Source organism: Botryllus schlosseri, chromosome 3 (genome assembly GCF_051294905.1).
Source record: "Botryllus schlosseri isolate E-star chromosome 3, Bs_hap1, whole genome shotgun sequence".
Classification (NCBI taxonomy): domain Eukaryota; kingdom Metazoa; phylum Chordata; class Ascidiacea; order Stolidobranchia; family Styelidae; genus Botryllus; species Botryllus schlosseri.
The window spans coordinates 19,933,469-19,961,104 of NC_137238.1; the positions used below are offsets into that span (position 1 = coordinate 19,933,469).

Here is a 27,636-nt window from a genome sequence, read left to right on the forward strand (position 1 = left end):
TAGTATAGTAAACCTCTTATTTTATTGAAATCGAATATAGGTTATATAATCCTCAGCCATTGTCACAGGTTCGATTTGTATCATATCAATTTGTAAATGGGTAATGTATTGCATCTTATCAAATTCGTTTCTCTATTGACTATTTTGTCTGGTAACTATAAACTGAGGATATGCAATTACTTACGTCGTTTAGCTATACAGCGCCTTCTTGAGTGTATATATTGAACTCTATATTCGTTCATCGATTCAAAATTAATGAACACTCAATTTGTATTTCCGACAGCTAGCATAATTCAATGACGTAATCATGCCTCATACTTCGAAAAGGCAATTTGACTTGAATTGTGACTTGACTCGTGACTTGACTTGACTTGACTTGACTCATGTCACCTCCAAAAATTGAATGACTTGATTTGACTCGAGTCACCTTCGAAAATCGATTGACTTGACTTGACTCGAGTCAAAATGTGCAATGACTCGTGACTCGAAGGTAGTGACTTGATCCCAACACTGGTATTTTGAGCTCTGAGCGGAAAAGATGACCTTTTTTTTAGTCAACCGATCACAAAGTGGGAAAAATTTACCGGTTTTTAAGAATTCTTCTCCGGTTTTGCATGTCTGAAATTTCTGAAAAGTGTCCTCTTTTTAGATTTCCAAAATATGGTAAGCCTAGCCATATATGGCTCTTTTGGGTATAAGATAGGGCTCTTCAACAAATTTTTAATTTTAATTTTTTAAAAATTTCAATATTGTAGCAACTTGTTTGTGAATTTTGATTACGTCCTGGATAATTATTCTCTTGGCATCCTAAACATGTCCTTGAGAGGTCAAGACAGTGGGGTATCCAGGGTTAGGGTCTCGTACCCCCCTTTTCAATATCCTCAAATATTTAAGTTGCTGTCGCGCCGGCGAATAACATCACTCGCAAATTCGATCTACCCGACATCGCGCTCCTCGAAATTTCGGATTGCACGATACCTTGATCAATCAGAGAGGATAGCAGACCTGGTGATGCTTGTATGACAAAGCAGTTTTCATACACACATTTTCTTCCTGATCTACGCCGAGAAATGAAGTGCCATGGAAATGACATTCACAATTAGAAATTCAAAACAACGCTAAAGCTACCCATGTTCTTGATTGGTAGTAGGTTTCTAGTTATCGCCGTTGAAATGTAGGTGTGTAGCACAACATTGTGTTAGCCGAATACTGGAGAAGTCGATCAATATTTACATTACATGTTTAAAACAAGGCCCTAATTTAAAACATGTTTTTTACTTGAGCCATGACGTCACGAATATTCAATTGTGACGTCATATTGGATTGACATTGACAATTGAAAATATGGGGTAAAAATAGCTCCTTTTACGAAATACCTGTACTATAATTGTTGAACCGACTAATTGGAGGGTTCCAACCCTCCCATATCGTTATACGTCGGCTAAATCGGGTGGTAATTGTCCGTAGGCTCATACAACATGTTTTTAGAAAAGTATTGACACAAATATGACATAATATTACAACTTAAAAAAACACAATTTTTTAAAGGCCCTGGTTTAAAACACTGGTTAAGACATGTTTTAAACAAGGTGTTTTAAAACACCGTTGGTTATAAATGCAACCGTATAGATAGGTGATCGGAAAACATTGGTGCAAATGTTATCGAGGCTAATCGCGCCTCTACCAAGGACAGTCAGAACCCATAGGCACATGTGAAAATTTATTGCAACAACGTAGGTAACGGTCTATAGAGTATCCAATTGATGGAAAAATGGACAATGACATGATACGCAATGCGTACACAACGAACTATAAATCCAACTTATCCCCAAGGTTTCGTCAATAAAGGAGATTTTGACACGATTTCACGTTTATGAGAAAGCTGCAGCACGTGGTGTAAAGGTAACGCAGTGGTTCTTAACCTTCTTTCCTGCAGCGCCACTTTTTCGAAAATTGCCTAGGTCTGGCGCCCCCATGCTTCAAGGTCGGTCGTAAAACAAGGGTTAAGATTTCGAAGTCCGGTCGGTCTTTTCGGGTTGGGACTTCACTATTAGAAATAGCTTGAATCGCGCCCGCGGACCACTCGACTAATTGACGCTGTGATAGTTGTATGTGCTATATTCGTGCTGAAATCAAGGTTGTTATAACAACCATCTAGTAAGGGCTTATACCATCTGGTTCGAACCAGCGGTGTACATATCCCGAATTCAACTCTGCGACTGGCTACACGGCAGGGCGGGGCATGGACCAGAGCTGGATTGGATATCCGGCCGGATTTTCTCATTTTTGGCTGGAGCCGGATCAGTACTTTTTCTGATACAGCCGGAGTCGGATCAGTACTTTTTACTAAGAACAGGACAGCCTTACCCTCTTCCACACTCGAATCAATAGTTAAAGTGAAACGTTCATGGAAATAAACCACCTGCTAAGTCCAAGTTGGCATAATTACTTCAGGTAAGGGTTGGGCTTGATCTTTGAGTTTTGAATGTCCTGTTTGCATTGTTTCAATCAATATTCAATACCATCCTGTGAGTAGGTATAATTATCATCGGAGTTTTTCGGACCGGATCACGGTCATTTCTAGAATTCGGCCTAGGAGTGGGAGCGGAGTTGGACCGCAGCTTTAAAAAACAGGATCGGAGTAGGACCAGACAATTTGTCGATCCGCTCAGCATTACAATACGGGGACGTTTTGTGGAAATAACCCGAGCTAGCGCGACGGGAGTATTTTAACGGGGAATTGGCGATTTAAAAGTACGCGAAATTCATTTTACATGAATAATAATGATCCATTGCATTCATGAAAATATGTTGTCCACACTGTCGGCGTATATTTCGCCCGTGGCGCTACGAAAAATCTCGAGATGTGACAGACTTGATCGAAAGTAAATTTGCACTGAGAACTTAGTCATTATAGAACTGTTGTTCCACTATAATCATATGTCCCTACAGCGACGCCATTTTTCTTCAGCGCCCCCATGAACCCAGCGCTTCCCATATCACCCCCTGGGCGTTTCCTCCCCTTCAAAATCCAAATCCCCCATTGGGGGGCGCAGGAGCCCAGGTTAAGAAATACCGAGGTAAAGGGTCTTGATTCGAGCCCGACCGACACCGATGAAATGGATAACTAACATCTTCAAGGTTAACGCGGAAATTGCAAAACTTCAGGTTCACAGCATTTGTTTTGCAACCATTGCTACGCTTGGCCAAGAAATACACTAGACAGGCTGCATCTCTGAACACCAACATGTCATAAGAAATATCGACATTCCCAGTTAAGCAGTCACAGAAAACAGTTCTGTGACTAACTTACTGGAATTTGTGTAACGAAGCTACCGCGATTACACAGCAGCAATTCATATTCCTTCAGAATCGTCGTGCGGATTGCAGACTTTGCCCTTAGCAGACATTCGGCGCATTATATGCAAATATAGCACCATGCGCTTCAAATAATCATCATCAAGTGCACTCTGTACACTGTTATTTCCAGCACCGTGGAGAGGAGCCCTCATGGAAGGCATCTGGCCTGATCTATTCATTAGGGATGGTGTGAACGTGAGGTTCACGTTCGCGTTCTGTGTGTGAACCTCGGAAATTTAGAGGTTCGCGTTCACAACAGAACCTTGGTAGGTTCTGCACTGTGAACCTTTTGGTGAATTGTAATTTTTATTCCATTATAAGATCTTTGACTCAAATTTATTGCATTTCAACTGCGGGCCACTCCATGCATGGTGCTGGCAGCATAAAAAAATCAACGCTAAACGAGCATGCGGCATGCACCTCGACAACCTTAAAAGTTTTACTTGCTTTGTTGCAAAAATTTTCTCGGAAAAACCAGCTTTTCGTTTCTGAATATTTAGTGACTCTCTGCTGTGAGCTTGACCCGCAATCACACATCACGAGCGATATATACGTAATCAGCGAATGATGCTTATTCAACCAATCAATGATATTGATATCGTCTTCTTATGTAAAAAATTGAACGGGCGTACGGAGTCAATCTTGACTTCATATCTTTACTGCAGCCTATCATTTAAACCAAATCCGTGCGATTAAGGTGCTTGCTACTGCTGCATAACTTGTTGTTTGTGGTATCGGTAGCGAGTATAGATACCCGTTGCACACTCAGCTCAATATAAATGTAGCAATACTCAGACTCCGAACACATTGTCCGGTCTGGCTAAGACCGTGAAGGCGTAAGCTTATATTCCTTGGTAAGTTCTCGTCGAAATTGTTGGCAAAGCGACGAAATGTATTGATTTTATGCAATTATTATATCCTTTGGTTACCGCGGTTGATACATTTAGCGACGTTTGAAACGCCAATATGTACTACGGCATTGTGGCATTATGTGGACCGAGTCTTCGCTAGGTATGTACATTAATATAGGCTATCACTTCATTGGGAGTCACGGTTGGAATTAGCAATATGACGTCACGTGACGTCACGAGGTTCACGTTCGTGTTCACACAGAACCTTTCAAAAAGGTTCGCGTTCACACGAACCTGAACCTTTCAGAGGTTCACACCATCCCTACTATTCATCCATGGAGCGTGCATGTACGGGTCTTGGCGTTTCACTGATTTACTCGCGCAAGCGATCGATAAAACTCTGGCACAGCTCGTCGTAAACCTTCAGTTTATCGTAGCGTCTGGCTTTCTGTATGATAGCTCTCGGATCCAAGTCGCTGCCTTGTTGGTAACACATTGCCGTTAATAGCGCCATCCTCATCTCACTTTGGTCTTTGTCTGGAAAAATGTATGTTGGAAAAGTTTGCCATGACAAACGCTAATGCTGTAGAAACAGCCGTAGGTTTCGAGCTTTGGAAACGGATTTTCCCAACGAGGCGGACCAGGGAATATGTGAATAGCAAATGAACCTACGTAGGGTGGGACGGAATTTTGCTTTGTGGTACGCAATCAGAAGAAGGAAAAATAAAACCACAGGCAATTCGAACCAAACTTCATTATACACAGCTCTAACGAATGGCTGTTTTTTAAATATTTTTTATAATCCGAATATAATTTAACTAAAAACGCAGTGTCTTGGATGAGCGCGCGTGGAGCACACATGGGGTGGGCTAAGCCCGCATAATACATGCGCCGTCACTTCAAGTTTCAAGTGATCTCGAAAGATCGAATTCGTTGCCACAATTACTGTAACCCGAAGGGGAACAGTGGACAGTAATGTAGCACTTCTACTTTTTCGGAGTGCTCAACAGGGTCGTACTGACTCGAGTTACGATTTTTTGGTGACTCGTCTTGACTCGAGTCATTTCTTCAAATGCATAAAATGACTCGACTCGAGTCAATTTCTGTATCGACTCGATTTGTACTCGAGTCAATGCGCATGACTCAAACCAAGTTATATGACTTGAGACTGGGACGGCCAAGACAGACATTTTAGTGTAACTTCGAAGAATAGTGAAGTTACCACATTATTGGTATTTCGTCTATCAGCCCTGATACTTGGAAAATAGGGCCAGAAACTGTTAAGACTGAGTAAAATTACGATATTATGCATTCGAGCCATTCTATATCACTCGAGCAGAGTTGAAATAAGGAGATTGAAATGGATTGAACTGAAAACTGAACAGTGAACATAATGACTTGGACTCGAGTCAAAACACTATAACTCGGACTCGACCCTCTACTAGCTGACTTGGACCCGGACTTGAATTGGTGGTGAATTGAAAATGACTCGATTTGACTCGAGTCAAAACTGTAGACGTGAAAGTGACTTCTGACTCGGAACCTTGTGACTTGGTTACAACCTTGAGAGACAGGAACGGTACTTGTTTGACGATTGTATGATCAAACTAGTTGACCTTCAAGTCTGTACCGATCACTCCTATCCAATACTGAGCACTACGATTGCGCTTGTATCTGTTATTATACTATTGCTGGAGTTTGTAAATTGTGTACTTCAGTTAGATGAAAATGACAGTATCTCCCTCTACACCACATTAGAGATAATTTGGTATTTTCTGATTATATCTAATTCATAGTGCTTTGTGACAATGCTCCAGGTGATCACTGTTTTACAGATATGTCCTAAAGTGCAATGATAATTGACACTTCAATAATACAGTAGTCATCCAATATCCTATCATTGCACAGATAAATGGCACATTTTAAATGTCCGCTTAACTGTGCGAATTGCTCGCTAAGATTTGAACTACAAACTCATTGAAACATTATTGAATACAAACTTTCTCTTTCGATGTCAGCCATCCTCACTGGCCGCACCAGTTCGAAGCATCGTAAAAAGTCTTTGAGCGTAGGGGTTTCAATTTCAGACACTAGATGGTTACACATGCGCTCCACTGAAAAAAAAGACCAAGGTCACAATTCAATTATCGAAATGTGACGGCAGCATAGCAAATCGGGAAATGTTTGACGACAAGAGACAGTAAAATTTGTAGACGTTGATACTCACGTAGAAGCAGTGTGGTGATGACTCAAGTCATCTAGTATGACTTGAGTTGACCCGAGTCACTTTGCAAAAATGACTTGATATGACTCAACATTTCAGAAATGTGGATTGACTCGTGACTCGGAGCAAAATTTTTAAGTCAATTTCAAGTCATCAAGTAACGGTGTCGATAAAAATGGCTGATTTTGCATATATTCGGATGGTGCGCGAAACGCTGTGAGAGTGAGCACTAACTCAATATTTGTGCGTTTTACTGAGCCTCCATTGTTCTATCACAAATAAATTGACCGCAAACGAAGTGATCGGAGCTAACAGCTAGGGCTTGACACAATGATTCGAGTACTGGAATCTGAATCGAGTAATAATTGTGATTCGAGTCAAGCAGTAAAAGACAAATTTTTCCAGTACCGGTACTGAAATTATACGCTCCTTGGCACTGGAAGTTAATTTATTAACGAGAATTATAGTTTCAACAGTAATTTTCACTGTTGAAGCCTTGTAACCTTGATTGGCCTTACCGTACACACGAAACATATAGTACAAAGCTACGAACGTTACTGGAACTAGCACATTTCCGAAGTCGTGATCGTCTCACAATGCAATAAAATCAGTATGGTCGAAAAAATACCAAAGTATCTTTAATGTGATGGATAACAAAACAGGTATTATATTCTTTGTGGTGTAATAAAAGGTACATGTTTGAACTTTCACATATTACGTTCTGTTATGACGTCATAATGAGTGATGCTCGAATACTCGACTCGAAGGATATTACGTGATTCAGAATCGAATCACTCAGGTACTTGATTTTGCCCAGCCCTACTTACAGCTTAGATCAGTGGTTCCCAACCTTTTTCGACTCATCGCCCCCTTTTCAAACTCCACACCGATCATCGCCCCCCAAATATTGGGAACCGAAAAATGGGCATACAGACTGAAATCACCGGCGAGTTGACTAAGAAAAAAGGTCAACTTTTCGACTCGACCTCGAAATTACACTTTTCCAGCTAAATTTCGGTGAGTTGACTAACAAAAAAGGTGATTTCTCCGACATGATTCCAAAAGGACCGTAACAGCACTTCACCAGCCCCCCGCCCCAATACGTTGGTCTTGAGCCCCCTCCATAGGGCGATAAAGCAAACTTATGCACCCCGCAGACCAAACTCCCCCAATACCTCTTTGCCGCTACTTCTCAGCACAAATTCTTGGACTCTTTAGTTAGTCGGCTCAATTCGAGCGAAGCGCGAAAAATTTCTATCATTCATGATTGAATCGGTCAATATGATCGGGAATTGCATATATATTGCTGTCAATTTTTTATCCTTTCCCTGCTCATGTATTCAGATTTACCGGTAAAGCTGAGTGAGGTGTCTTGGAAAATGTAGGGCCTGTAAATAATAATTGAACATATTCGGGCGGACCCGTGGGTATAATGACTTCGTTACGTAATGACATTTTGTGGCCTGTCTGCTATGTCAAAAGATATTCAAATCGCTCATACGTACTAGACTAAAAGTCGCACACGATTTTAAAATAGTATTTCAGCACTGGCAATTAATTTTTCTCTGCGAGATGGCATTATTTTTGTGGGGTTCTGATGGCCAGGACAGAAACATTTGGCACCAGTCATTTAGGTGCCTTTGGACTATTAAATATCTATGTATATCGTATATTTATCGAATTCGGTCAGTATAAAGGCAGTCCTTTTCCGCTAAGGTTTTCTCGTTCTGGCACACTTCTCGGAGTCGCATGTTACATGGCCTGAAACTTCATGTCTTGGTGCGTCATGATGTGACAATGGCTGACGCCGAGATGCCCATTTCTATAACTCATGCGTATTATTTTTTGGAGGAAGGGTATCCAACAAGCAAGAAATATGTGATACGGAATGGCGCGCAGCCCGAAACGTTTTGAAAAAGTTGCCTAAATTTTTAAAATAATACTCTATAATTATTGCTGATTCACGAAAAAATTTTGGGCCCCCTTCAAGCTCGGGTCCCCCATCCCAATTGGGGGTTTGGGTGTGGTAGTTACGGTCATAGACGCCAATATAGCCATTTCAACGCGCCATCGCCCTCCTATCGCCCCTTCGTCTATTTTCGCCCCCCTGGACCGACAAATCGCCCACGTTGGGAACCACTGGCTTAGATTGTCGTGAACTAGTAGTGAAGTAATCTAATGGCAAAGTATCTATCTCTTTTCCATAGACTGCTCATTGCGGTCGTTACTCACCTTAACCCAGTGGTTCCCAACCTTTTTCCACCCACGTACCACTTCGAGGTTTTATGCAGTGCTTGCGTACCACCTACATAATTCACGCACGCCGTAGGCCAGTGGTTCCCAACCTTTTTCATCTCGTGCCTCCCTTGGCCGAAATTTAAGCCAAAATTCCCCCCTTAGGATAAATATGCCCGATGATTAAAAAAGGTCATTTTTACCGCGCAAACACCTGTTGACTGAGAGAATAAGACGGGCGGTACCGAGTGTTTGTTTCTAGCAGTGCTGTAATAACACTTTGTAGACCTCCAAAAACAATGGTCTTCGTCCCAATCAAACAAATTCTGGAAGGCTTGACTCAACAGACCCCCACACTTCCATTTGTGTTTTCGGCTTACCATGCACCAATCGCTAATATACCTGCTGTGAAAAATCACTATTCATAAATTTGTTGGTCTCGCGATTTTTTCTCTAGTTTGCGTATGCATTTGGCAAATAATATTGGTACTTTCATATAAAGGAGGGTTGACCAGACTAGAGTCTGACTCGAGTCAGCATTTTCTGATGACTCGACTTGACTCAAGTCATTTTCTCAAAATACGGAAGTGACTCGATTCGAGACAATCTGGGTATTGACTCGACTTGGACTCGAGTCATTGTGCATGACTCGATCCTAGCCATATGATTCCAGACTATAAGACGGCCAAGACCGACATTTCATTGTAATTTCGAAGAACAGTAAAGTGACCACCCTCTTGGAATTTCGTCCATTGATCCTGGTATTTGACAATGCGACAAGAAACTGCTCAAAGTGAGGAAAATTAGTATATCATAAATCCAAATCATTCAATATCACCAAACAGTGTTGACTGGAGTGTGACTTGGACTCGGACTCAAGACATAATGCCATGACTCGGACTCGACCCTCTGCTCGGTGACTTGGACTCGGACTTGACTCAATGATGAATTGAAAATGACTCGACTTGACTCGAGTCAAAACTATGAAAGCCTCGTGATTTGGTTACAGCCTTGATATATAACATACAAGTGATCAGATTCCCTGCTGGAGCTCATTGAAATTTAGGACACCCATTACGTTTTGGCAACATTGCACCAAGTTTACCATGTCTTTTTTCGATCGGGTAGCTCTTCACTGAAAATAAAGCAAGGCTAGCGATCTCTTTGACTTGAATCGATGACGTTGGAATATTTTGTCACTGTTTGAAAATGTTGACTTGAAAATATAAGATAAATACTTTCACCAGAGGCCTTGTGATAGATTCGGCACGACATTTGCTCGCTTAGGACATATTTGATTGAGAGGCAGTCGCTGGCCTACAAAATTGTCTTGCGAACTGCAACACATCTGAACTAGTTTAAAAAAAAAACAAGGGGGAATTAGTATGTGGAAAAGAGATTTCAAATAGCATTTGAACATACTTTCAGCAAACAAAACAAATCATAAGGATCATACGTTCGGATATAACTGGTTGACTACATGACAGTTTGGACATGAACAATTTAAGAAATCCAATTCTACAGTGAAATTCCTCCCTAAAAATTGCAAAATTCCCCCCAAGGGGGGAATTCCTCCCCGGTTGGGAACCACTGCCGTAGGCGGTCAAAATGTTTTCACCGTTTATGACGTCATACTCACGTATTTGTGCTATGTGAGGTGTAATACCGAAGGCGATTTTTCTACCTAAAAATCGGAGGATTTTGACCTAAAAAAACTTGATTTTGACCAAATTTTGACTTCATGTACGCAAATTAGGTGTTTTCGCGCATAATGGTAAAATTGTACTATTTATACTCATTTCTGGTAGGGACTGTCTGTCCTTACGAAAAAGCGTTTTTGACCTAAAAACTGACAAATTTTGACATGAAAAAACTTTATTTTAACGATATCTGGCCCAGTAGTTACACCACGTATTATGGTAGAGTTAATTAAAATTTGTTGTATTACAACGAAATATACTTTCTTATATTGTCGGGTAGGAAGTGTTTGTCCTTACTAAGTAGCTTACCAAGAATGGAGAAATACTGTTTAACAGCAGTAGTTGTTGGCTGGCAACACTGAAGCTGTGCGTACACTGCTGGCGACACAACATGTTGCTTCATACTGTCAATGTTGTCACGCATCACAATGTTTCATCATGCGCTTCTTGATTAAATAACCATGCAATGTCAAGCAGTCATGCTCAGTTAGGATATTGCGGTACGTTGAGCATAACACCATATCAATTGTCAACCTATTTGTTTCATGTAACAGTTTATGATCCACGATGAGCAGACAATGGGACGCCTACAACGGTAGGCCTGTAAAGTGAGCTACAAGCTGGAAAATATCAAATCTACGATACAAACGAAATGGAGGGGTCCAAAAAATTTTGACTTCGTAAACAATTTTGACAATTTAATGACTTAACGCTCAATTTTATAAAGTTAAATCGCCCTAGTAATAACAAATTCTATAAAACTAGGCATTATCAGCCCGGGTTGATGAGATGCATGGAATTGTTTTTTCACCACTAGTCAAAAAAATTCAAAATCTACCCAACTGAACTAATAACTTTCTACGGTCGAAAAAACGACAGAATGTACTCGCGTACCACCTGGAAGACCCTCGCGTACCACTAGTGGTACGCGTACCACAGGTTGGGAACCACTGCCTTAACCAAACCTCTTGTATGATTCAAATCAAATTTTAATATAGTTTATTAGGTTATATTACTCGCCACCTATCGGCGCTGGCTTAAATTGAATCTCATGGATGTGTAGGTGGGCTCATATAAATTCGTTTTTGAGGTTTCATTTTCATATTCTATTCTCTATTTTGACTGATAACTAGGGCAAGTTTTTGTTGCACTAAAATCGCGAGAAAGTTGCACTTAATTTTAACAAAAGTTGCAGTAAAAAGTTGCATCTATAATTTTTATTGAATTATTAGGGTATGAGATACTAGAAAAGTTCCGTTGCATAACCTAGTTCCATCAGAGCTGTTTAAATTTGTTACTTTGCCATTTAACAGCATTTTTTCCCAGCAGAGCACGAAAAATTACGCAATGCGGGAATACTTTTCCCCTAAAAAAGCCAACAGCATAGCGATAACCCCTCCCCCTAAAACAAGTCAAATAACACACCCAAAACCCCTATAGGTCTGCAAACTTCTCCAAAGGCATTACAGGAAAACTCACTCTCGGCGACTTTAACAAAATCAATAGCCTGAAAAAGGTGACCCAGTGAAGATGTAATTTTCGGCAGTCTCGCCTGGGGGTAAGGTAAACCATCTCAAATTTAAATGACAGAATTAATGTAGCGTTCTAGTTACCTATTCTTAGGGCACAGTTTGCTTGGCAGGGGTAGCTTGCTGACAAGCCATTGCGTCATAGATAACACTGACATGCAGCTAAACCATCATATATCGTTTTGCTATGCAAATTACAGAGAATATAACCATATTAGAAATAGTTTTATAGCATGTTTTTGAATCACTCCTTTACATTTTTACACAATATAAGTTGCAGTAAAAATTGGCATGAAAAATAGAGAAAAGTTGCAAAAAGCTGCAATATAAAATTTCTTCAAACACCTTAAAACATCATAGTTCATAGATTTTGAGTATCTAGGAAGCTGTCGGAAGCTGTAAAAAACGCAAAAACATGCCCTACTGATAACTATAGACTGAGGCTATACAGTTACATTTACATAGTTTAGAAGCTCTACGTAGGCCCTATGCGTAGGCGATACGGCGCTTTTTTGCATGTTTATTTAACTCTATATTCTTTCCTTGATTCAAAATAAATGGTGACGTTCAGACAGCTCTCAACATGCAATGACGTAATTAGGCCTCGTACTTCTAAAAATCAACTTGACTTGACTCGAGTAAAAATGATCAATGACTCTAGATGACTCAGGGTCAGGATTCTAAGGTAGTGACTTGATCCCAACACTGCATAGAAATAACGCCACACATTTCCACTCAACTACAAGTAGAAGTAGTAATTTTCAAGACATGTCAAAACTACTTGAAGTTGTGGTAGAAAATGAAAAGCACTCAAATAACTAGTTTGAAAAAGTAGATTTCGTCGAAATCTTAGGATGTATCCTGGCGGCAAACGTAAAATGACACTAAATATCAGTGTGGTAACTAAGTCACAAGGTTCCGAGTAACAAGTTAATCTCACTTTTATAGTTTTGACTCGAGTCAAGTCGAGTCATTGACAATTCACCACTGAGTTAAGTCCGAGTCCAAGTCAGCCAGTAGAGGGTCGAGTCCGAGTCGTAGTGTGTTGACTCGAGCCCAAGTCATTATGTTCACTGTTTAGTTTTTAATTTAATCGGTTCAACCCAGTTTCTTCAACTCAGATCGAGTGATATAGAATGGCTCGCATTCCTAATATAGTAATTTTCCTCAGATTCGACAGTTTCTGGCCCTATTTTCCAAGCATCAGGACTGATAGACGAAATACCAATAATGTGGTAACTTTACTATTCTTCTAAGTTACAATGAAATGTCTGTCTCGGCCATCCTAGTCTCGAGTCATATGACATGGTTCGAGTCATGCACATTGCACAATGACTCGAGTACAGTTCAATTACCGTCGTGATACAAGGGCTATTTAGTGCAGTTGCTATGACAATCTCACTGTTAAAAGTGATGTATCATATATAGCAAATATATCCTATTACTGTTTTCTACTTGATATACAGAGTGTAAAGAGGAAGTAGTTAGGCCTAATAAATTGTTAAGTAAAAGTGGAATTAGTCTTAGAACATAACCGCTCAAGTAGGTGAACCCTAATAGAGTACTCCCGAACGGGAGGAGTAGGCTACTCTGTTACTAACCACTGTCGGGGACAGCCATCAAGAAACCTGGTCCTAGGCTAAGACAGGGTTGGCGTTGTTGCTTATTGTTAACTACTGTCTTGCATCCATATGAATATAATTGAAGCTTAATACATGCTATATACTCACTGTACTTTTCAGATGCTAACGCCTTGTGCAGAGTGGGACGGCTCACGTTTATCTGCAAGAACAAATGTCAATTCAATAAAACTCGTCAAAAGTGGTGGGTACTAGCTTGCAAGACCAGTTTGGAAACATTTTCTTTTTAGCAAAATGAAAAATAAACATTACATCTCATTTTCATTCGTATTTTGAGAATAGCACTCAAATAGTTCTTATTGCAGCAAACAATTGATTAACCCCCCCGGGCAGTAGTCATAATGAATTAACTCTAGGAATGCAATGGCTAGAGTGCTAATGTTATTGAAAATTGAAATCGGTTTAACTGCACTACCATTTAATAGCTATACGATTTCCTGCGCATCACTGCAGAATTTAGTGATTAATGGTTAGGAATTCTATTTCATTTCTTGACAACCACAAAATGCTACTTTGTCTGAAAACGGTGAAATAGAAATGAAATCCGCTATACTCGTTTGATACATTAAAGTTCCAACACACCTGCTCTCTGTAAAGATCATCAAATATTGACAAATCTTCCTCAAATTGCTCATCGCTGACGAAAAGCTGGTCATCTGTAAATTCATAAGTGCACACATCGCACAAACATCACTAGCTGTGGATTTGATTGCTCTTACCCTCTGAAACCTGTTGATGTTGAGACGCCAAACTGGTATCCTGAAATAAATAACATCAAACGTCAGAGGCGATTACCGTAGCGTAGTCATAAATGTTACTCAAGTACGCGCAGGAATTGCTATTATCCGGACAGCCAAGACCACTTCAAGTATTTGTCCGGAAAATTAAGTAGCCTGAAGATGTGGGCATTTCATGTTAATCTTGGGGGGTTCAATAATTTAGGAGCCATACTTGTACTCGCTAGATGGCGTATGCTTGACGATACTTCCTGGTCTGGTCTAAGGGAATATTCTGGATATAGCTGCGATAGGGTACAGTTTGTCAATAGTAATTGGCCCACCGGACGTACCCCCCAAGATTAACATGAAATGCCCACAGTAACAATCAGTACAAGGCGTCTTAGGCTTTTGAAAAATTCAAAGATGCATCCTTGCGACTATAACGCAGACTCACTAAAATGATGCCTCAAATTGCTGCAAGTTTTCAAGTTTTATTCTGCTATTGTGATGTGAGGGGTTATATTGTACGGTAAGCATTACAAATACACTCATCACGAAATCTACCACTATAAAGTAGGTAGTTTGACAAGATCACCAGATGAGCTGAGCATTTTGGTGTACCATACCATAAGGAGTTAAGAGAAATATACCATAGGGATGCATTGTGACATCTCCTCAGACGACAGCTAATTGTCGGTTATTTGCATTTATAATGGTGCTCCGACTAGCACAATGGTTCTCAAACTGGGGGGGGGGGGGCGCGAATCTGCGGTCAACTGGAAAGTTTTTTCGCGCTCCACGCGATTTACCTTCAATCCATAGTTATTACTCAGTGTATACCGTATAGTCTTGTAGTCTAATTTCATATCTGAGCATTCTCTCAACAACAGTCATAACCTTTCATCCCATCAAACTATCCGTTGGGATTGATAGCATTCTGGTTGCATTTGGTAACATGGCGATAGGGGGGCACGAAATATTCACTATCAAAAAGGGGGACTGTCTAAAAAAGTTTGAGAACCACTGGTCTAGCACACAACAGATGGACCATGCCCCACCAGTGGACCACAGGAGCATGCTGAGGTGGGCCACAGAGCTACTTGGAAAATTGTGGAATATGTGAAAGTTTAGTTATATTTGTCCTATTATTCCAGCAAAACAAATATTCATACTGTCGAATTATATAAGGTTTTCTGTCGACTCCGAGAAATGAGACGTAGTGACAAGTATGAAGTCATAAGTCCAAAATGATAGGGGACGAAGGCGTCTCCTCCTCTTGCCACGCTTATAATGACAACTGAATATATTTTCGAAGATTGCACCCATTTTTAGTGCCTTTGTTGCGAAAAATGCATTTTAAAATTTTGAAAGAAGCACGCCCCTCATTTACTGCCGCAAGTCTGCGACACCTCGACAGAATATAAGTTTTTGATCCGAATTCGAGTACTTTCATAATAATTTACACCTTCTAATTCTACTTGAAATAATTTTGAAATGTCTCGGAAATTGCAACTTACACTTGCTCCGTGACTTGCTCCGTGATCCTGCTCCGTGACTTGAGTCGCCGACCCTTCGCTCGATGCATCGACTTCATCTCCAGACGATGTAGAATCATTGCTGTGACGCTGCGTGCAAAATGTGTGAAAATTGCTCGATCATACTGCAACGATCCCATAAAAACGCAATACGAACCGAAGCCTGATTCCCCAAAGCTGCCGGCGCCTCTGGATTTTCAATAATAGTGCTTTCTTGCTGCAATGGAACGGATTTGATGTGAAAAGGTACGGTTTTTGCACAACAATCCCAGATGGGATAGTTAGTTTTCTTAAATCGATCGATTGTTGACATAGGTACAATGTTCTTTCCAATTCTCTACTTGCTGCTGACGATTACCCCTGACGAGTGTCAGCAGAAAATATTCGCGTTTATTTCAATATGAATATACTATTCAATTAAATCGAACGAATAAAGAAATTAATATTTAAAATAATACTATCGCAGAAAACCGCAGTCGCAACTGAATATTGTGTATTAAATCACGGCGTAGAAGCTCGTCGATATTCACCGAGCTATGAAAGGCTGGATTTTGACAATCCTCCGAATGGCATATTCCAATTTTGACGTGTTTCAGACCACGCAATTATGTTAGATCACAAGGAAAATTCCTACGAAAACGGTGTATTACGTTTTTTTCAGAACAGCAATGAATAAACGGAGTTTAACCTGATGCAGGGCTCGGCTGAGTATTAGTACTTGCGTGAAAAAACACGGGACACGGAACAAAAAGCTTTCGATCATTTGAAGAATCATGGACAGAAATAGCAAAACACTGACTACCGAGACCAGTACACTACAAATTCAGCCACGTAAAGCTATCAATTTTTAATAGCGATATTTTTTCAACAACAACTATTGCTAATGAATTCAGCAAGCTTAGTGGTTCCTGCAGATCGTCCGTTGCTGAAATTTTGTAACGGATGAACAAAAATATCATCTTGTGGTATATTCACACAGGGTAGACTTGGTGAATTTTTCGGAATGACACACTTACAAGCGAAGTCTCATTTTCAATCGCTGGATCAGTATCTTGTGGCGTTTCTTCAGATTTCTGTAAGCAAGAGAGATTGCAGTAGAGTAGAATGCATAGATAGTACATAGTGATACATGCCCCATGGGGTAAGTCCTTAGCTACAAAAACTGTGTACTGGCCATCTATTGACATGTGTTAAAACAGAAAATTTTGTCAAGAAGGTTTGGAGTGTTGCCTGTGAATGTCAATGTGTATTTTTCAGTTAGTAAACTTTTCCTTCGATTTTTCAAAAGGTTCCACCTCGCATGTTACAACTGTCTATGGGTGCAATATGCAAATTATAATATTAGGCTTTAGCAACAATCTATGATTACTTGTTATTACCTCAGTTCGTATTTAGATTCAGAAGAGAATTTGAGCATATTGGCATGAATCGCCGAGGCGTGAAAATGGTCATCAAATACGGTATACTGCCAGTGTCTGGCATATGATAAGTTTGTCGATAAAGATGATATTTTCTTCCGATACCAAAATCTAACACATTCCAATAAGAACTTTGAGTTGTGACAGTAATTTGAAAAATACATCCTATATAAGCTTCAGTTTTTTAAAGATGATCGTAATATGATTGAGAACTAGTACTTCCTGTCCGGATGCGTACTCGCAGTTCTGGATGCGTACTCGCAGTTAAGAAGACACAACTCTCCAGCATTACCAGCAAGAAGAGACTCCTACGGTTCTCATAAAACAATCCAACAGTACCAAGGATCCTGTCCCTTGGAAAATTGGTAGGAATCATAAGATGACTGGGCACTGGGCAGGCGTAAGTTGGCCAATAACCATTTCTACCAAGACAGATATATCAGTCGCGATCTAGCCTAGGCTATCCACATACAGCAAGATTATCGTTACATAATCGTGTCATTAGCGTTCAATCTTCAAGCCCCAGTCCATAGGTCCTCTACGCACAAGTAGCAATATAAGCCCAAGTTTCATACCAGTGTAGCAATGGTGCTTCAACTGATACGGTAATGATGTTGGTGTGACACTCACCATTCACAGAATTGAACTCACCAATAAGGCACGCAAGCTTTCATCTTGATTATCTCCACCAGACAGATTTTGCATATGTCCGTTGCCAGGCTGTATATAATAAATTTATTAAATGTATATCCATTATTATGTAACCTATACCAACAGTTACCTGAGCTCTGTCTTTATTTCGAGTTTCATCCACATCAACAGCGATGAGTGCACTGTCAGAGGATCCTGGATATGAAATATTGAGTACCCTTATAGTATGCTATCACAGGTAATTTTTATTACGGGCTGTGGTGCTGTTCATCGGAAAAGCTAATAGATAATTCCCGAAATTACCAATTATCCACAATGTTGGACTATGTGACCAGCTTATTTCACTTGGCATACCTCTACAATGTACAGATATGTACCGAATTCTGTGAAAATCTTGCAGTGTTTAATAATTCATATAGTGGAATGGATGTAATAGATCATTTTTTCAACATAATCATTGATGCAATAATGTGGTTATAATTTCCATTAATCACTTCATTTTGATTTGTGAATAAAACGAAACTAAAAGATGTGCCTTTAGGAAGAGCACATTAGTCTTTACTAAACTATTCACTATATTGCAATAAACATACCAACATTGATTTACTGCTGGCAGTCAGGACATTATTCCACAGTCTTGCAAGCAATCATGCAGCGCTGCGCACTGTATACGAGGTTACGATTGTTTCGGGTAACACTCGCGTGAAAGCATGTGAGTATGGGATCAATAGGGCTAATACTGCAGGCTACTTATCCAGGCAAAATACATGGTACATCAAACACCAAAAAGCTTTACCTTGCAAATGAGAATCTTTGATATACTTGGAGTAAATATATATCAGAATCCCCGCGAAGATTAAAGTTGGAATAATGCAAATTGCTAAGAAAATACAAAACAGATGTCATCAACTCCACAATCATAATCTGCAACTCAGCAATCTACAGCAAGTGATAACTAGTTGGAAGTCAAGTTGGAATATTCCTCAATACCTTGATCACCTTGCGTCCACAAACCAGTTCGACACAGTAGTGTTTGGAAAAAAGTTAAGTTATTGTGTTGACTACTCAAGTAAGCATCTTATCTTGCTATACCCAGAGTGGATTAATTCTCATTATACCAATCTCAAAATATTTCTTTGGGCCAAATGGTATGAAAAAAACGAGCAATACAGCTCTTAGATGACGATGCTTAGCAAGACATGATATTAGCTGAAATACTATCTCCAACTAAAGCTTGATCTTCTGGGGGAAGCCCTAAGCCGTTTTCTAAGGGTGATGGTCTTGGCATTGTCTGAGCCATTGAATGATAAGGCAATATGCCCATTGCCCATTGACATCAGCTGATTCTCCCTTGTTGGAATGCTGTAGCCATCGCCCAAGCCGTTTGAGCTAGTGAGGAATAGTTATGTTGGACACAGAAGAGTAGATTATTTTTAATCAGCAACAACAATATTTTGCAACTAAAATCAATTTCAGCATTTCAAAATGCTTTCTAGCGTTCTTCCGAAATTTGAAATCAGATCACAGGCCAGAAAATAAGTCATCGCGGGCCGTGTGTTGTTGACCCCTGAACTAGTGGGATTAAAGCACAGAGGTGGTTAGACAAGACAACGTTGCTACTTGGTCCGTGGGCACACGAGTATGCGAAATAATAACATGCAATCCTTCAGCATGCGACAATTGGGCATGCAACACTTGAGAATATGCGGTTATGGCCGGGTATGGTGTCGATTTCCAGGTTAGGGTAAGTTTTGGGGTTGTGAAATCAAGTTAAAAGTGGAATGAGTCACACACTTGCAAAAGTAATGTAAGTAGGCAAAAGATACTCGAGTACTCTGAAAAGTACAAGTATTACGTCACTGCCTTCAGTGACCACCTCTGGTAAAGTTGCTACATAATTTCCCTATTCGCCCAAATGGGATGGATGTGTCATCGACACTAAAAATATCCATCAAAACAACACATACCCGCTAGTGAACCTTTGGATATAGTAACATTCGACGTGGACTTCTCCACAATCGGCATGCTATCACCTTCTGAAAACGTTCCAGATGTAGAAGTCAAATTGCACCTGTAATTTTGTATTTCAGAACATTCATCACATTCACATTACAACAAATGTCGTTTATCATATGTGGAATATTAAAGAGGTTCCCATACAGAAATTTGAGGCTTCACCTTGGAAAGTGTTATGGTATTGTTCGTTCAATCGGTTAATTACAAGTGAGCTTACTGATATTGGAGATAGAATTCGAATTTAAGATGGACGGGGTTTTGATTTTGAGCCCTTAGCTCCCTTGGGTACGCCACTGCACACAATGTACCACAACAATAGTCACAATTCTACCACTAATCATGCCTAACTACCTGTAACCAATGATGGCCATGCCAGGCGTATCATCACAAATCATATGCACGAGTTAAGTGTATGTCTCGACTATTGACCTCCAGGGAGCCCCTGAAACTGGCTCACAGAACCTGTAGTGTTTCATGGAGCACCAGTCAAGAATCACTGTACTAGTGCTTATTACTAGGGCAAGTTGAGCATCCTGGTGAGCTAATTCTGAGTTGTTTTTAAGCTTTGAGCTGAGTATTTCAGTACCACATATTAATATGCCTTAAAAGTAATAATGACCTCGAAGTTTGTACTTCATGACCAGGACTATTTCATCACACTGTGTTGCAATGCCGAGGGTCGTTCACCGTTTCCTCTTGTACAACACGTTTTGGATGCAAACTTGATGACCAACCAAGGTCTTAGGGCAGAGATAACAAAGTTAGCTGATCCCGTAGAATGCTAATCGTGTGATTAAACACCGCTAATCGTGACACATTTTGAGCTGACATCATGAGGTTATCTGATACGGAAGATTGCTAGTGGTGTGATTAGAAACTGACAATCCGCACGCATAAAGTTTTATAAGGTTGCGTGCAATGATACTCCCAAGGTTGTAATCAAGTGGTGTATACGATGATATCTGTTGCATCATAATGAGACACGATTGGAATGTGCGTACCATCTATGCAGCCAATCATTTGGGGAAATCCTGCTATGACATATAAGCCCTCCTTCACTGACTCTTTATTTCCATGAAATTTTTATGAAATCCAGCACCTAGAAATTCGGTGAATACAGCTTCGAGCTGTATGACCATTTGTTAAAGTGCAGCGCAATCGGAAGTTGCAATAACGAGTATAAGGAGTGACCTCTGACATTGAATGTGTCGTTGTCATAACAAATTACCGGTATGTTGAAAAGCAATTGTAGTTTGTTCCGGTTTGCTAAATTATGAGATTACAGACTAACTTTATGCGCTGCGATCAACCGGTTTCCTTAATCCTGGATTGTTAAATCCTGAGAAACGCGCTAATCGACTTTATCGATCATCCCACTTTATTATCTCCGCCCTTAAAGATTTCATGGTAGGAAGAAAGGATCGGAGCTAGGCCATATTTTTCTTCCTGTTGGTCTATATCAGTGCGGTGTGTGTCATCAAAAAGGCAACCTTTTTTCGCTCGTTTTGATTTCAACTATTTCACTAAAACCCTTCTTGGCCAAACAAGTTGTTGTATTTTGTAGAAGAACGTCTACCAGTGCTTGGATGGCCAGGTCTTAAAATCTGTTCTGCACTCCTATCCAAAATACAGCGTATTTTCGCGAGTGAAAAATGCTTGCTGGCAGAAGTCGTTTTTGAGGGCTGAATTTTTGGGGCATCTCGTGACCTCACCCATATGAAAAGGATTTCATATTTTATATTACAGTATTATGCTACGATTTCACGGACATGTATGACAGACAGAACGTGCACACCACAATTCTACCCATAACACCTCTACTAAACATATCTGATGCACGTGATTTCAAATTAGGCTGAATTAAATTCCTATGCGTGTAGCAGTTGTACTACTGTAACTACTGTCTACTCAGATTGCAAGAACGGGATTATTCTATGCCGACAACGGATCATATCGATAGCGAAAGGTTTGGCCATCTAGTATGAGTCATTTTTTGGTCAAGGTTTTGTCGCCACTTATGTTTTTGGGACCGCATTTATCAGCGATTTGTTGGCACCGACGCAGAGGTGGTGTTGGGTTGGCCTCGAAATGAACGAGTCTCATAGGCCTGAACTAGCTCGTTGCTCACCCCAACATTAGTTTTCCTGAAAAACTAGTCGGACAAATCTTATCATGAATTCTCATGATAAAGTCATATTTTCTGCGCGTCTCGCGTATTGGCTTCAATACCCAAACCAGTGAACTTGGATATGTAAAAATATCGCTGGATTTTTTTGCAATAATTTCAACAAATACTACATACATAATAACAGATAGCTATGGCACCGTGTCGTCCCAAAATTATACCCTTTGCGGTCCATACTTTGATAACCCTTGAAGCGGTAAAAATTTGCGTTACGGTAACTTGCAAATGTGAGTCTCTGTAATGATGGTATTTACTACTATCATCGTGCCTCGCGCTAATCGAACAGTTATTTAAAAAAATATGATTGTTTAGCGAAAGAAAGCAGAAAGTCAATTTGACGTCATTTTTCAGACTGTCGCACGCTCAGATGGGCTGGTATACTGATGTCTGCCACTACACCAGCTTTCAAACCAGGCTTTTGGTTTCATAATAATTATAGTGCGACATTATTATTTCACTACGGCTTGTGATAGCTACGATTAGTGGTGCATCGTAAGTTGAACAAATTTTTATAATTGCGTCTCAACTACAAAAGTTACACTGCCCTTGAATTTCCTATTAGGTTTATTTGAATTATTCCAGGTCAGAAAAATTACCAATTATTCATGCTTTTCATTCGCACTCATCCGGATTTTTCATTCGCACCACCTTAGTCATTTGCAATGGCTAAATCTTGGGAGTTTTATTAAAAAGTTGTCGGTGAACAATCAATTCTTTGAAATTACTCACGGATCGGCGGCTGGCGTGCACCTTTCAGTGTTGGAATACTGATACGAGCAAGTCCCCGCTGGGCACAGTCTACAGACCACGTCATGAGTAGCATCACCAGGTCGTTCTACCCCATACCCTGTCATGAAAGACCAAAGTCAGACATACACATACATACTTTCAGCAATTTTGTATGCCTTTCAGAAGGAGTTTTGTCACAGACGATTTCAGAAAAATAAATTTTTTTTGTCATTGTAATATAACATGATATTTTAGACTGGGCAATTTGGACAAATGTCCAGTGGCCATGGAATCAAACACAGATTTCAGGTTTGGGTTAACACTATTTTTATGAGATATCATAATGAAAGATTGTAAACCATCCAACCAACGAAGTGCATTTCATCACCAGCAAACAGCCCTGTTTATTCTACTATAACCAGTCAATACAGTCTTGCTATAGAGCAGAATATATACATTATACAATTATGGGTATTGTAGTGAAGCAAACAATGAATAGTGAGTGAGTCATATTCAAACACCATCATGAATATGTTTTGTACTACCTATTGAGATTTATGACATTTCAATAGCAATTACAAGGGAAGGTTTATTCCATGACTCAAACCTTGTTTTAGCAGCTAAGTTACGAATCAATTAGTACTAGTTATTGATCCCAAAGATTATTTACAAAATATTCCCGATAAAATTTCAACGCCATGACATTATTTCTGTTCCCATGCAAAACGGTCGTAATACCTGGGGCACACTTTGTATGGTTTTTGCATCCCTCAATCTCTGAATCAACTGCATAGGTCTGGTCGACGCAGACACACCTGAAGACAGATTTTTGGCAATCTCAGATGAGATCAGATGAGAAAATTTTGCACATCAATCGGTACAACAAAAATAAGTTGCACCACAGAGCAAACATCAACGGAATGGAGAATAGTTGCCATGACCAAACATTAGTCATCATTACTACTTGGATCTCAATGACAAACATTGACATAGGACCAGAACAAGGGTTCAGTTTCTGATTGGATAAAAATTTCCCATGCAATACCATCGGTTAATTTAACTCATTTTTATTTCACTGCTGGTAGATTTCAGTTTTTCTGACACCCATTACATACTTTCTAGGAAATTCTCACAACCTATGAACTGAAACACAGACTTTCATATTATTTGAGCACAGAGCTATGAAAGGGGGAAGTGAATACTTTCAAGTCCATTTCTGAGGTGTAATCACTAATGGATTAATAATTAATGGATGAAAGCTATGATGAAGCAATCTGAAACCCGTACCAGGTTATCAATTATTGATGGCCTTTGAGATTTGCGAAGGGTGTGTCATCATCCTGGGCAGGCCTACTGTTATAACAACTTCACTACCTCACAATCTAGAATTCACTAAATAAAACAGAACATACTTGTTGTCCATGGAATTATTTCCCAGTTGGAGTCTGGTGTACATGAGTGCTTTGCAGTCAACGTCTGTCTTGCTGATATTGCAAGAGCTATAATCGTTGGCTACACTTGTAAATGTCTGAATGAGGTTGTTATACATGCAGGTTCCACATTGAGTCGTATACGGATGCTGAATTCTGTGTAAAATGCAGTGTTGGGATGACTCGAGTCATGACTTGACTCGAGTCAGACTCGAGTCACCTTTTTCGTATGACTTGACTTGACTCGAGTCACTTGGCTAAAATGACTTGACTTGACTTGACTCGGCGTATCAAAAATGTGGATTGACTCGTGACTCGAAGCAAAATTCACGAGTCAATTTCAAGTCATCAAGTAATCGGTGTCGATAAAATTCAGTGTATCTTGCATATAGTCGGATTGTTCGCAAAATGCTGGTGTAACCTGTGAGAGCGACCAATCATTCAATGATCGTGCGTTTTACTGAGCCTCCATTGTCTCTCTCACACATAAATTGACCGCAAACGAAGTGATACAAACTTATAGCTTACGTTGTCGTAAACTAGTATAATAAAATAATTCAATAACATAATGTCTATTTCTATTCTCTGTTCTTACCTTAACCAGCCCTATTGTTTTATTGAAATCGAATTCGAATATAGTTTATATAGTCCTCAACCATTGGCGCCCCCTCGAATTGTATGATGTCAATTAGTAAATGGGTAATGTAGTGCATCTTATCAATTCGTTTCTCTATTCTCTATTTTTGCCGGTAACTATAAATTGAGGCTTTGCATTGTGCAATTACTTCCGTAGTTCATCAGTATATGTGAGCGATACAGCGCTTTCTTGCGCGTATATTTAACTATATATTCGTTCATTGGTTCAGAATCAATGGCCACTAAATCTGTAATTCAGACAACTAGCAAAATGCAATGACGTAATCATACCTCATACTTCAAAAAGGCAACTTGACTTGAATTGTGACTTGACTCGTGACTTGACTTGACTTGACTCGACTTGACTCGAGTCACCTCCAAAAATCGAGTGACTTGACTTGACTCGAGTCACCTTCGAAAATCGGTTGACTTGACTTGACTCGAGTCAAAATGTGCAATGAATCGAAATGACTCGTGACTCGAAGGTAGTGACTTGATCCCAACACTGGTAAAATGACACAAATCAGAACAAAACTGGGCCTGTTTATACTTATACGATAACTGAGCTGCAGACATATTGAACTCTGCTGACATCATGTTCACATGTCATTATTGTGCAAATTGGATAAGACATCATTCAAGAAGCAATAGCAAAGACCAATCAAAGCTTAAAAATGGACATGATTGTGCCTTTATCATTTCACTAAAGCGATTTATGTAGCATAAGTCATGCTTAACATAATGCGGTAGAGACAGAGAGAGATATATTTCGTCAACCGATGACGCCAAAATGAAAGTATAAATATGCAACAAACAAACAGTGCTTCGGTATCGGTATTGACTGTTACCGGTAATATGATCATGACAATCTTTGAGTCAACCGGTACCTGAGTAAATGGTTATTCAAAGAAAACAAAGTCATAAACTAACAACTAACTAGGATAACAAAATATGTCGTACAAAATGTAATAGAACTCATGGAGCAGTAATATTAGGAGAAGATATGGAAGACATCATAGTTACACAGAATCAATGTATCGATGTGCATAACATAGTTGAAATTTTATGTGTGTCAGTAGTCAGTACTCAGTATTACGGTCACCATATTTTGGAATCGGGAAAGGTGGACACTTTTACCAAATCAGAAAAGTTATTTGATCAAGATTGAAAACAGCTGATTTTGCTATTTTTGCTGTAAACTTTGTGTGGTTGACTAAAAAAAACAGGTCAACGCTTTCATTCGACCCACCTTTTACCCACTTTTTACTTGAATTTGGTGGTGCTGATTGAAAATAATAAAAGAGGTCGTCACTTTCAATCGACTCCCGAATAACCTGCTCGAACCTCGAACGTCTGTTAAAGCTATTTAGCATCATTTATGCCCATTTCCAGTCGAATCTGTCCATTATCCTAGCTGTAAAAGCTGTAAAGGAGGTCGAATTGCCAAAAAGGAGGACATATAGGCGTCCTTGGAGGACATTTTCAAAAACCTGAAAAAGGTGGACAAATCCTCTTAAGATGGACGTATGGTAACCCTAGTCAGTAGTAAAATATCAACCAAGGCCTATTGTGATTCAAGTAACGCAGCTGATGAACATAACATTAAGAAATAACGTTTATAAAGCCGATCATACTTGCAATCGCCGATACGAAAACTTCCCGGGTAGCACATACAGCATATATGTCCAGATGCAACTTTGTAGTAATACCCGCTGTTATTTTCTTCACATTGGAGTATATAGTCAGCTTCAGTGACATTTTCCGGTCGGGCACACTGCAAATAATAGTCGATTCGATTACATAGTTGTCAGTGGATATTATGGGGGAAAAGACAACCTACCACACTTGCCAGAACATTAATGTACATCCAGAGCTGTAAAAAGTGGATGGTTTTTTCTGCTGACATCTTTTTATTTGTCTGACAGCTCAGAGTGTGTCTTGTGAAGCCGTAAAAACATAAAAAGAATGAACTGCTTCTGGAAATATGAATATGACGATATATATTTTTGTCTGTTATGATATGGATACACATGACCTGTCTGTGACATGTACGCATACCACTACTAGATCATTATGTTTATGTGGCGCTGGACAAGGTGGAGACATATAGCCTTTCTAATTCTTGCATCATCATCATTCATCATCATCATTGGTTTATTAGCAATTTTATCAGTTCAATACACCACAAAAATGCGATACAATGAAAAGACACCTGACCCACCATGCTGTCCCACAGTCCCAGTAATGTTGAGCGCCAAGCAGGGAAGCCACGGATACCAGTTTTACTGATCAGCTCTTTGGTCTGACCCGGCCGGGGATTGAACCCAACGACCTACCGATCAAGAAGCAGGACTGAGCCTGACCGCTCCACCTCCACCATTACGCTATCTTCTCGGTTGACTGTTTTTAGTTGTATGTGATGTTTATTTGCATTGTCAACGAATAAAGATTCTCTCTCCCTTCTGTCTGACAGAAGATAAAACAGTGTAGATTCACATAAAAAATTCTTTTGTTCCCCTTCACAATGAGTCAGTAAGGAATTCACAACAGACGGCTTGATAATGAAATACTAGCGTTCAATTTGAAAACTGACATTCATTCAAGATTATACATTTTATACTAGATAGGCATATCCCGCATATGCTATTCCATTCACACTGCCAAGATTTGAACCTGCTAAGTCACCGAGCAGCAATGAGTCAGACACTTCGAAACATGCTAACTGACTCGTGGATGTGACGCGAGGGGGTTTCCCTGGGGGTTCCCCTGTGATAAATC

The 27,636-nt window shown here is 39.8% G+C and overlaps 1 protein-coding gene and 1 long non-coding RNA gene across 2 annotated transcripts; both read right to left on the reverse strand.

Moving 5' to 3' along the window:
• Nucleotides 1-3,115: 3,115 nt before the first annotated feature.
• LOC145436004 (uncharacterized) lies at nt 3,116-14,415 on the reverse strand. Its single transcript, XR_013914128.1, has 6 exons — nt 14,259-14,415; nt 14,122-14,195; nt 13,630-13,681; nt 6,212-6,325; nt 4,553-4,748; nt 3,116-3,549 (listed from the first exon to the last, which is right to left on the reverse strand). It is a non-coding gene; the product is annotated as an uncharacterized LOC145436004 (long non-coding RNA).
• On the reverse strand, nt 14,048-26,764 carry LOC145436518 (uncharacterized). Its single transcript, XM_080313881.1, has 15 exons — nt 26,699-26,764; nt 26,493-26,632; nt 24,205-24,378; nt 23,531-23,607; nt 22,793-22,910; nt 19,830-19,933; nt 18,659-18,742; nt 17,993-18,057; nt 17,863-17,931; nt 16,810-16,866; nt 15,951-16,010; nt 15,776-15,883; nt 14,259-14,298; nt 14,122-14,195; nt 14,048-14,056 (listed from the first exon to the last, which is right to left on the reverse strand). Exons 1-15 carry the CDS (start codon nt 26,762-26,764, stop codon nt 14,048-14,050), a joined length of 1,245 nt encoding a protein of 414 aa, XP_080170007.1.
• Between the last annotated feature and the right edge of the window lie 872 nt (nt 26,765-27,636).

What these genes read in the sequence shown, in the direction of transcription:
- LOC145436518 (XM_080313881.1), bottom strand. Translation starts at nt 26,764, where the DNA reads ATGTCAGCAGAAAAAACCATCCACTTTTTACAGCTCTGGATGTACATT. An exon ending in CCATACAAAGTGTGCCCCAG is followed by an intron (nt 22,911 to 23,530) that starts GTATTACGACCG and finishes CTTTCATGACAG; the next exon opens with GGTATGGGGTAGAACGACCT. An exon ending in AAAGCTTGCGTGCCTTATTG is followed by an intron (nt 16,867 to 17,862) that starts GTGAGTTCAATT and finishes TCTTGCTTACAG; the next exon opens with AAATCTGAAGAAACGCCACA.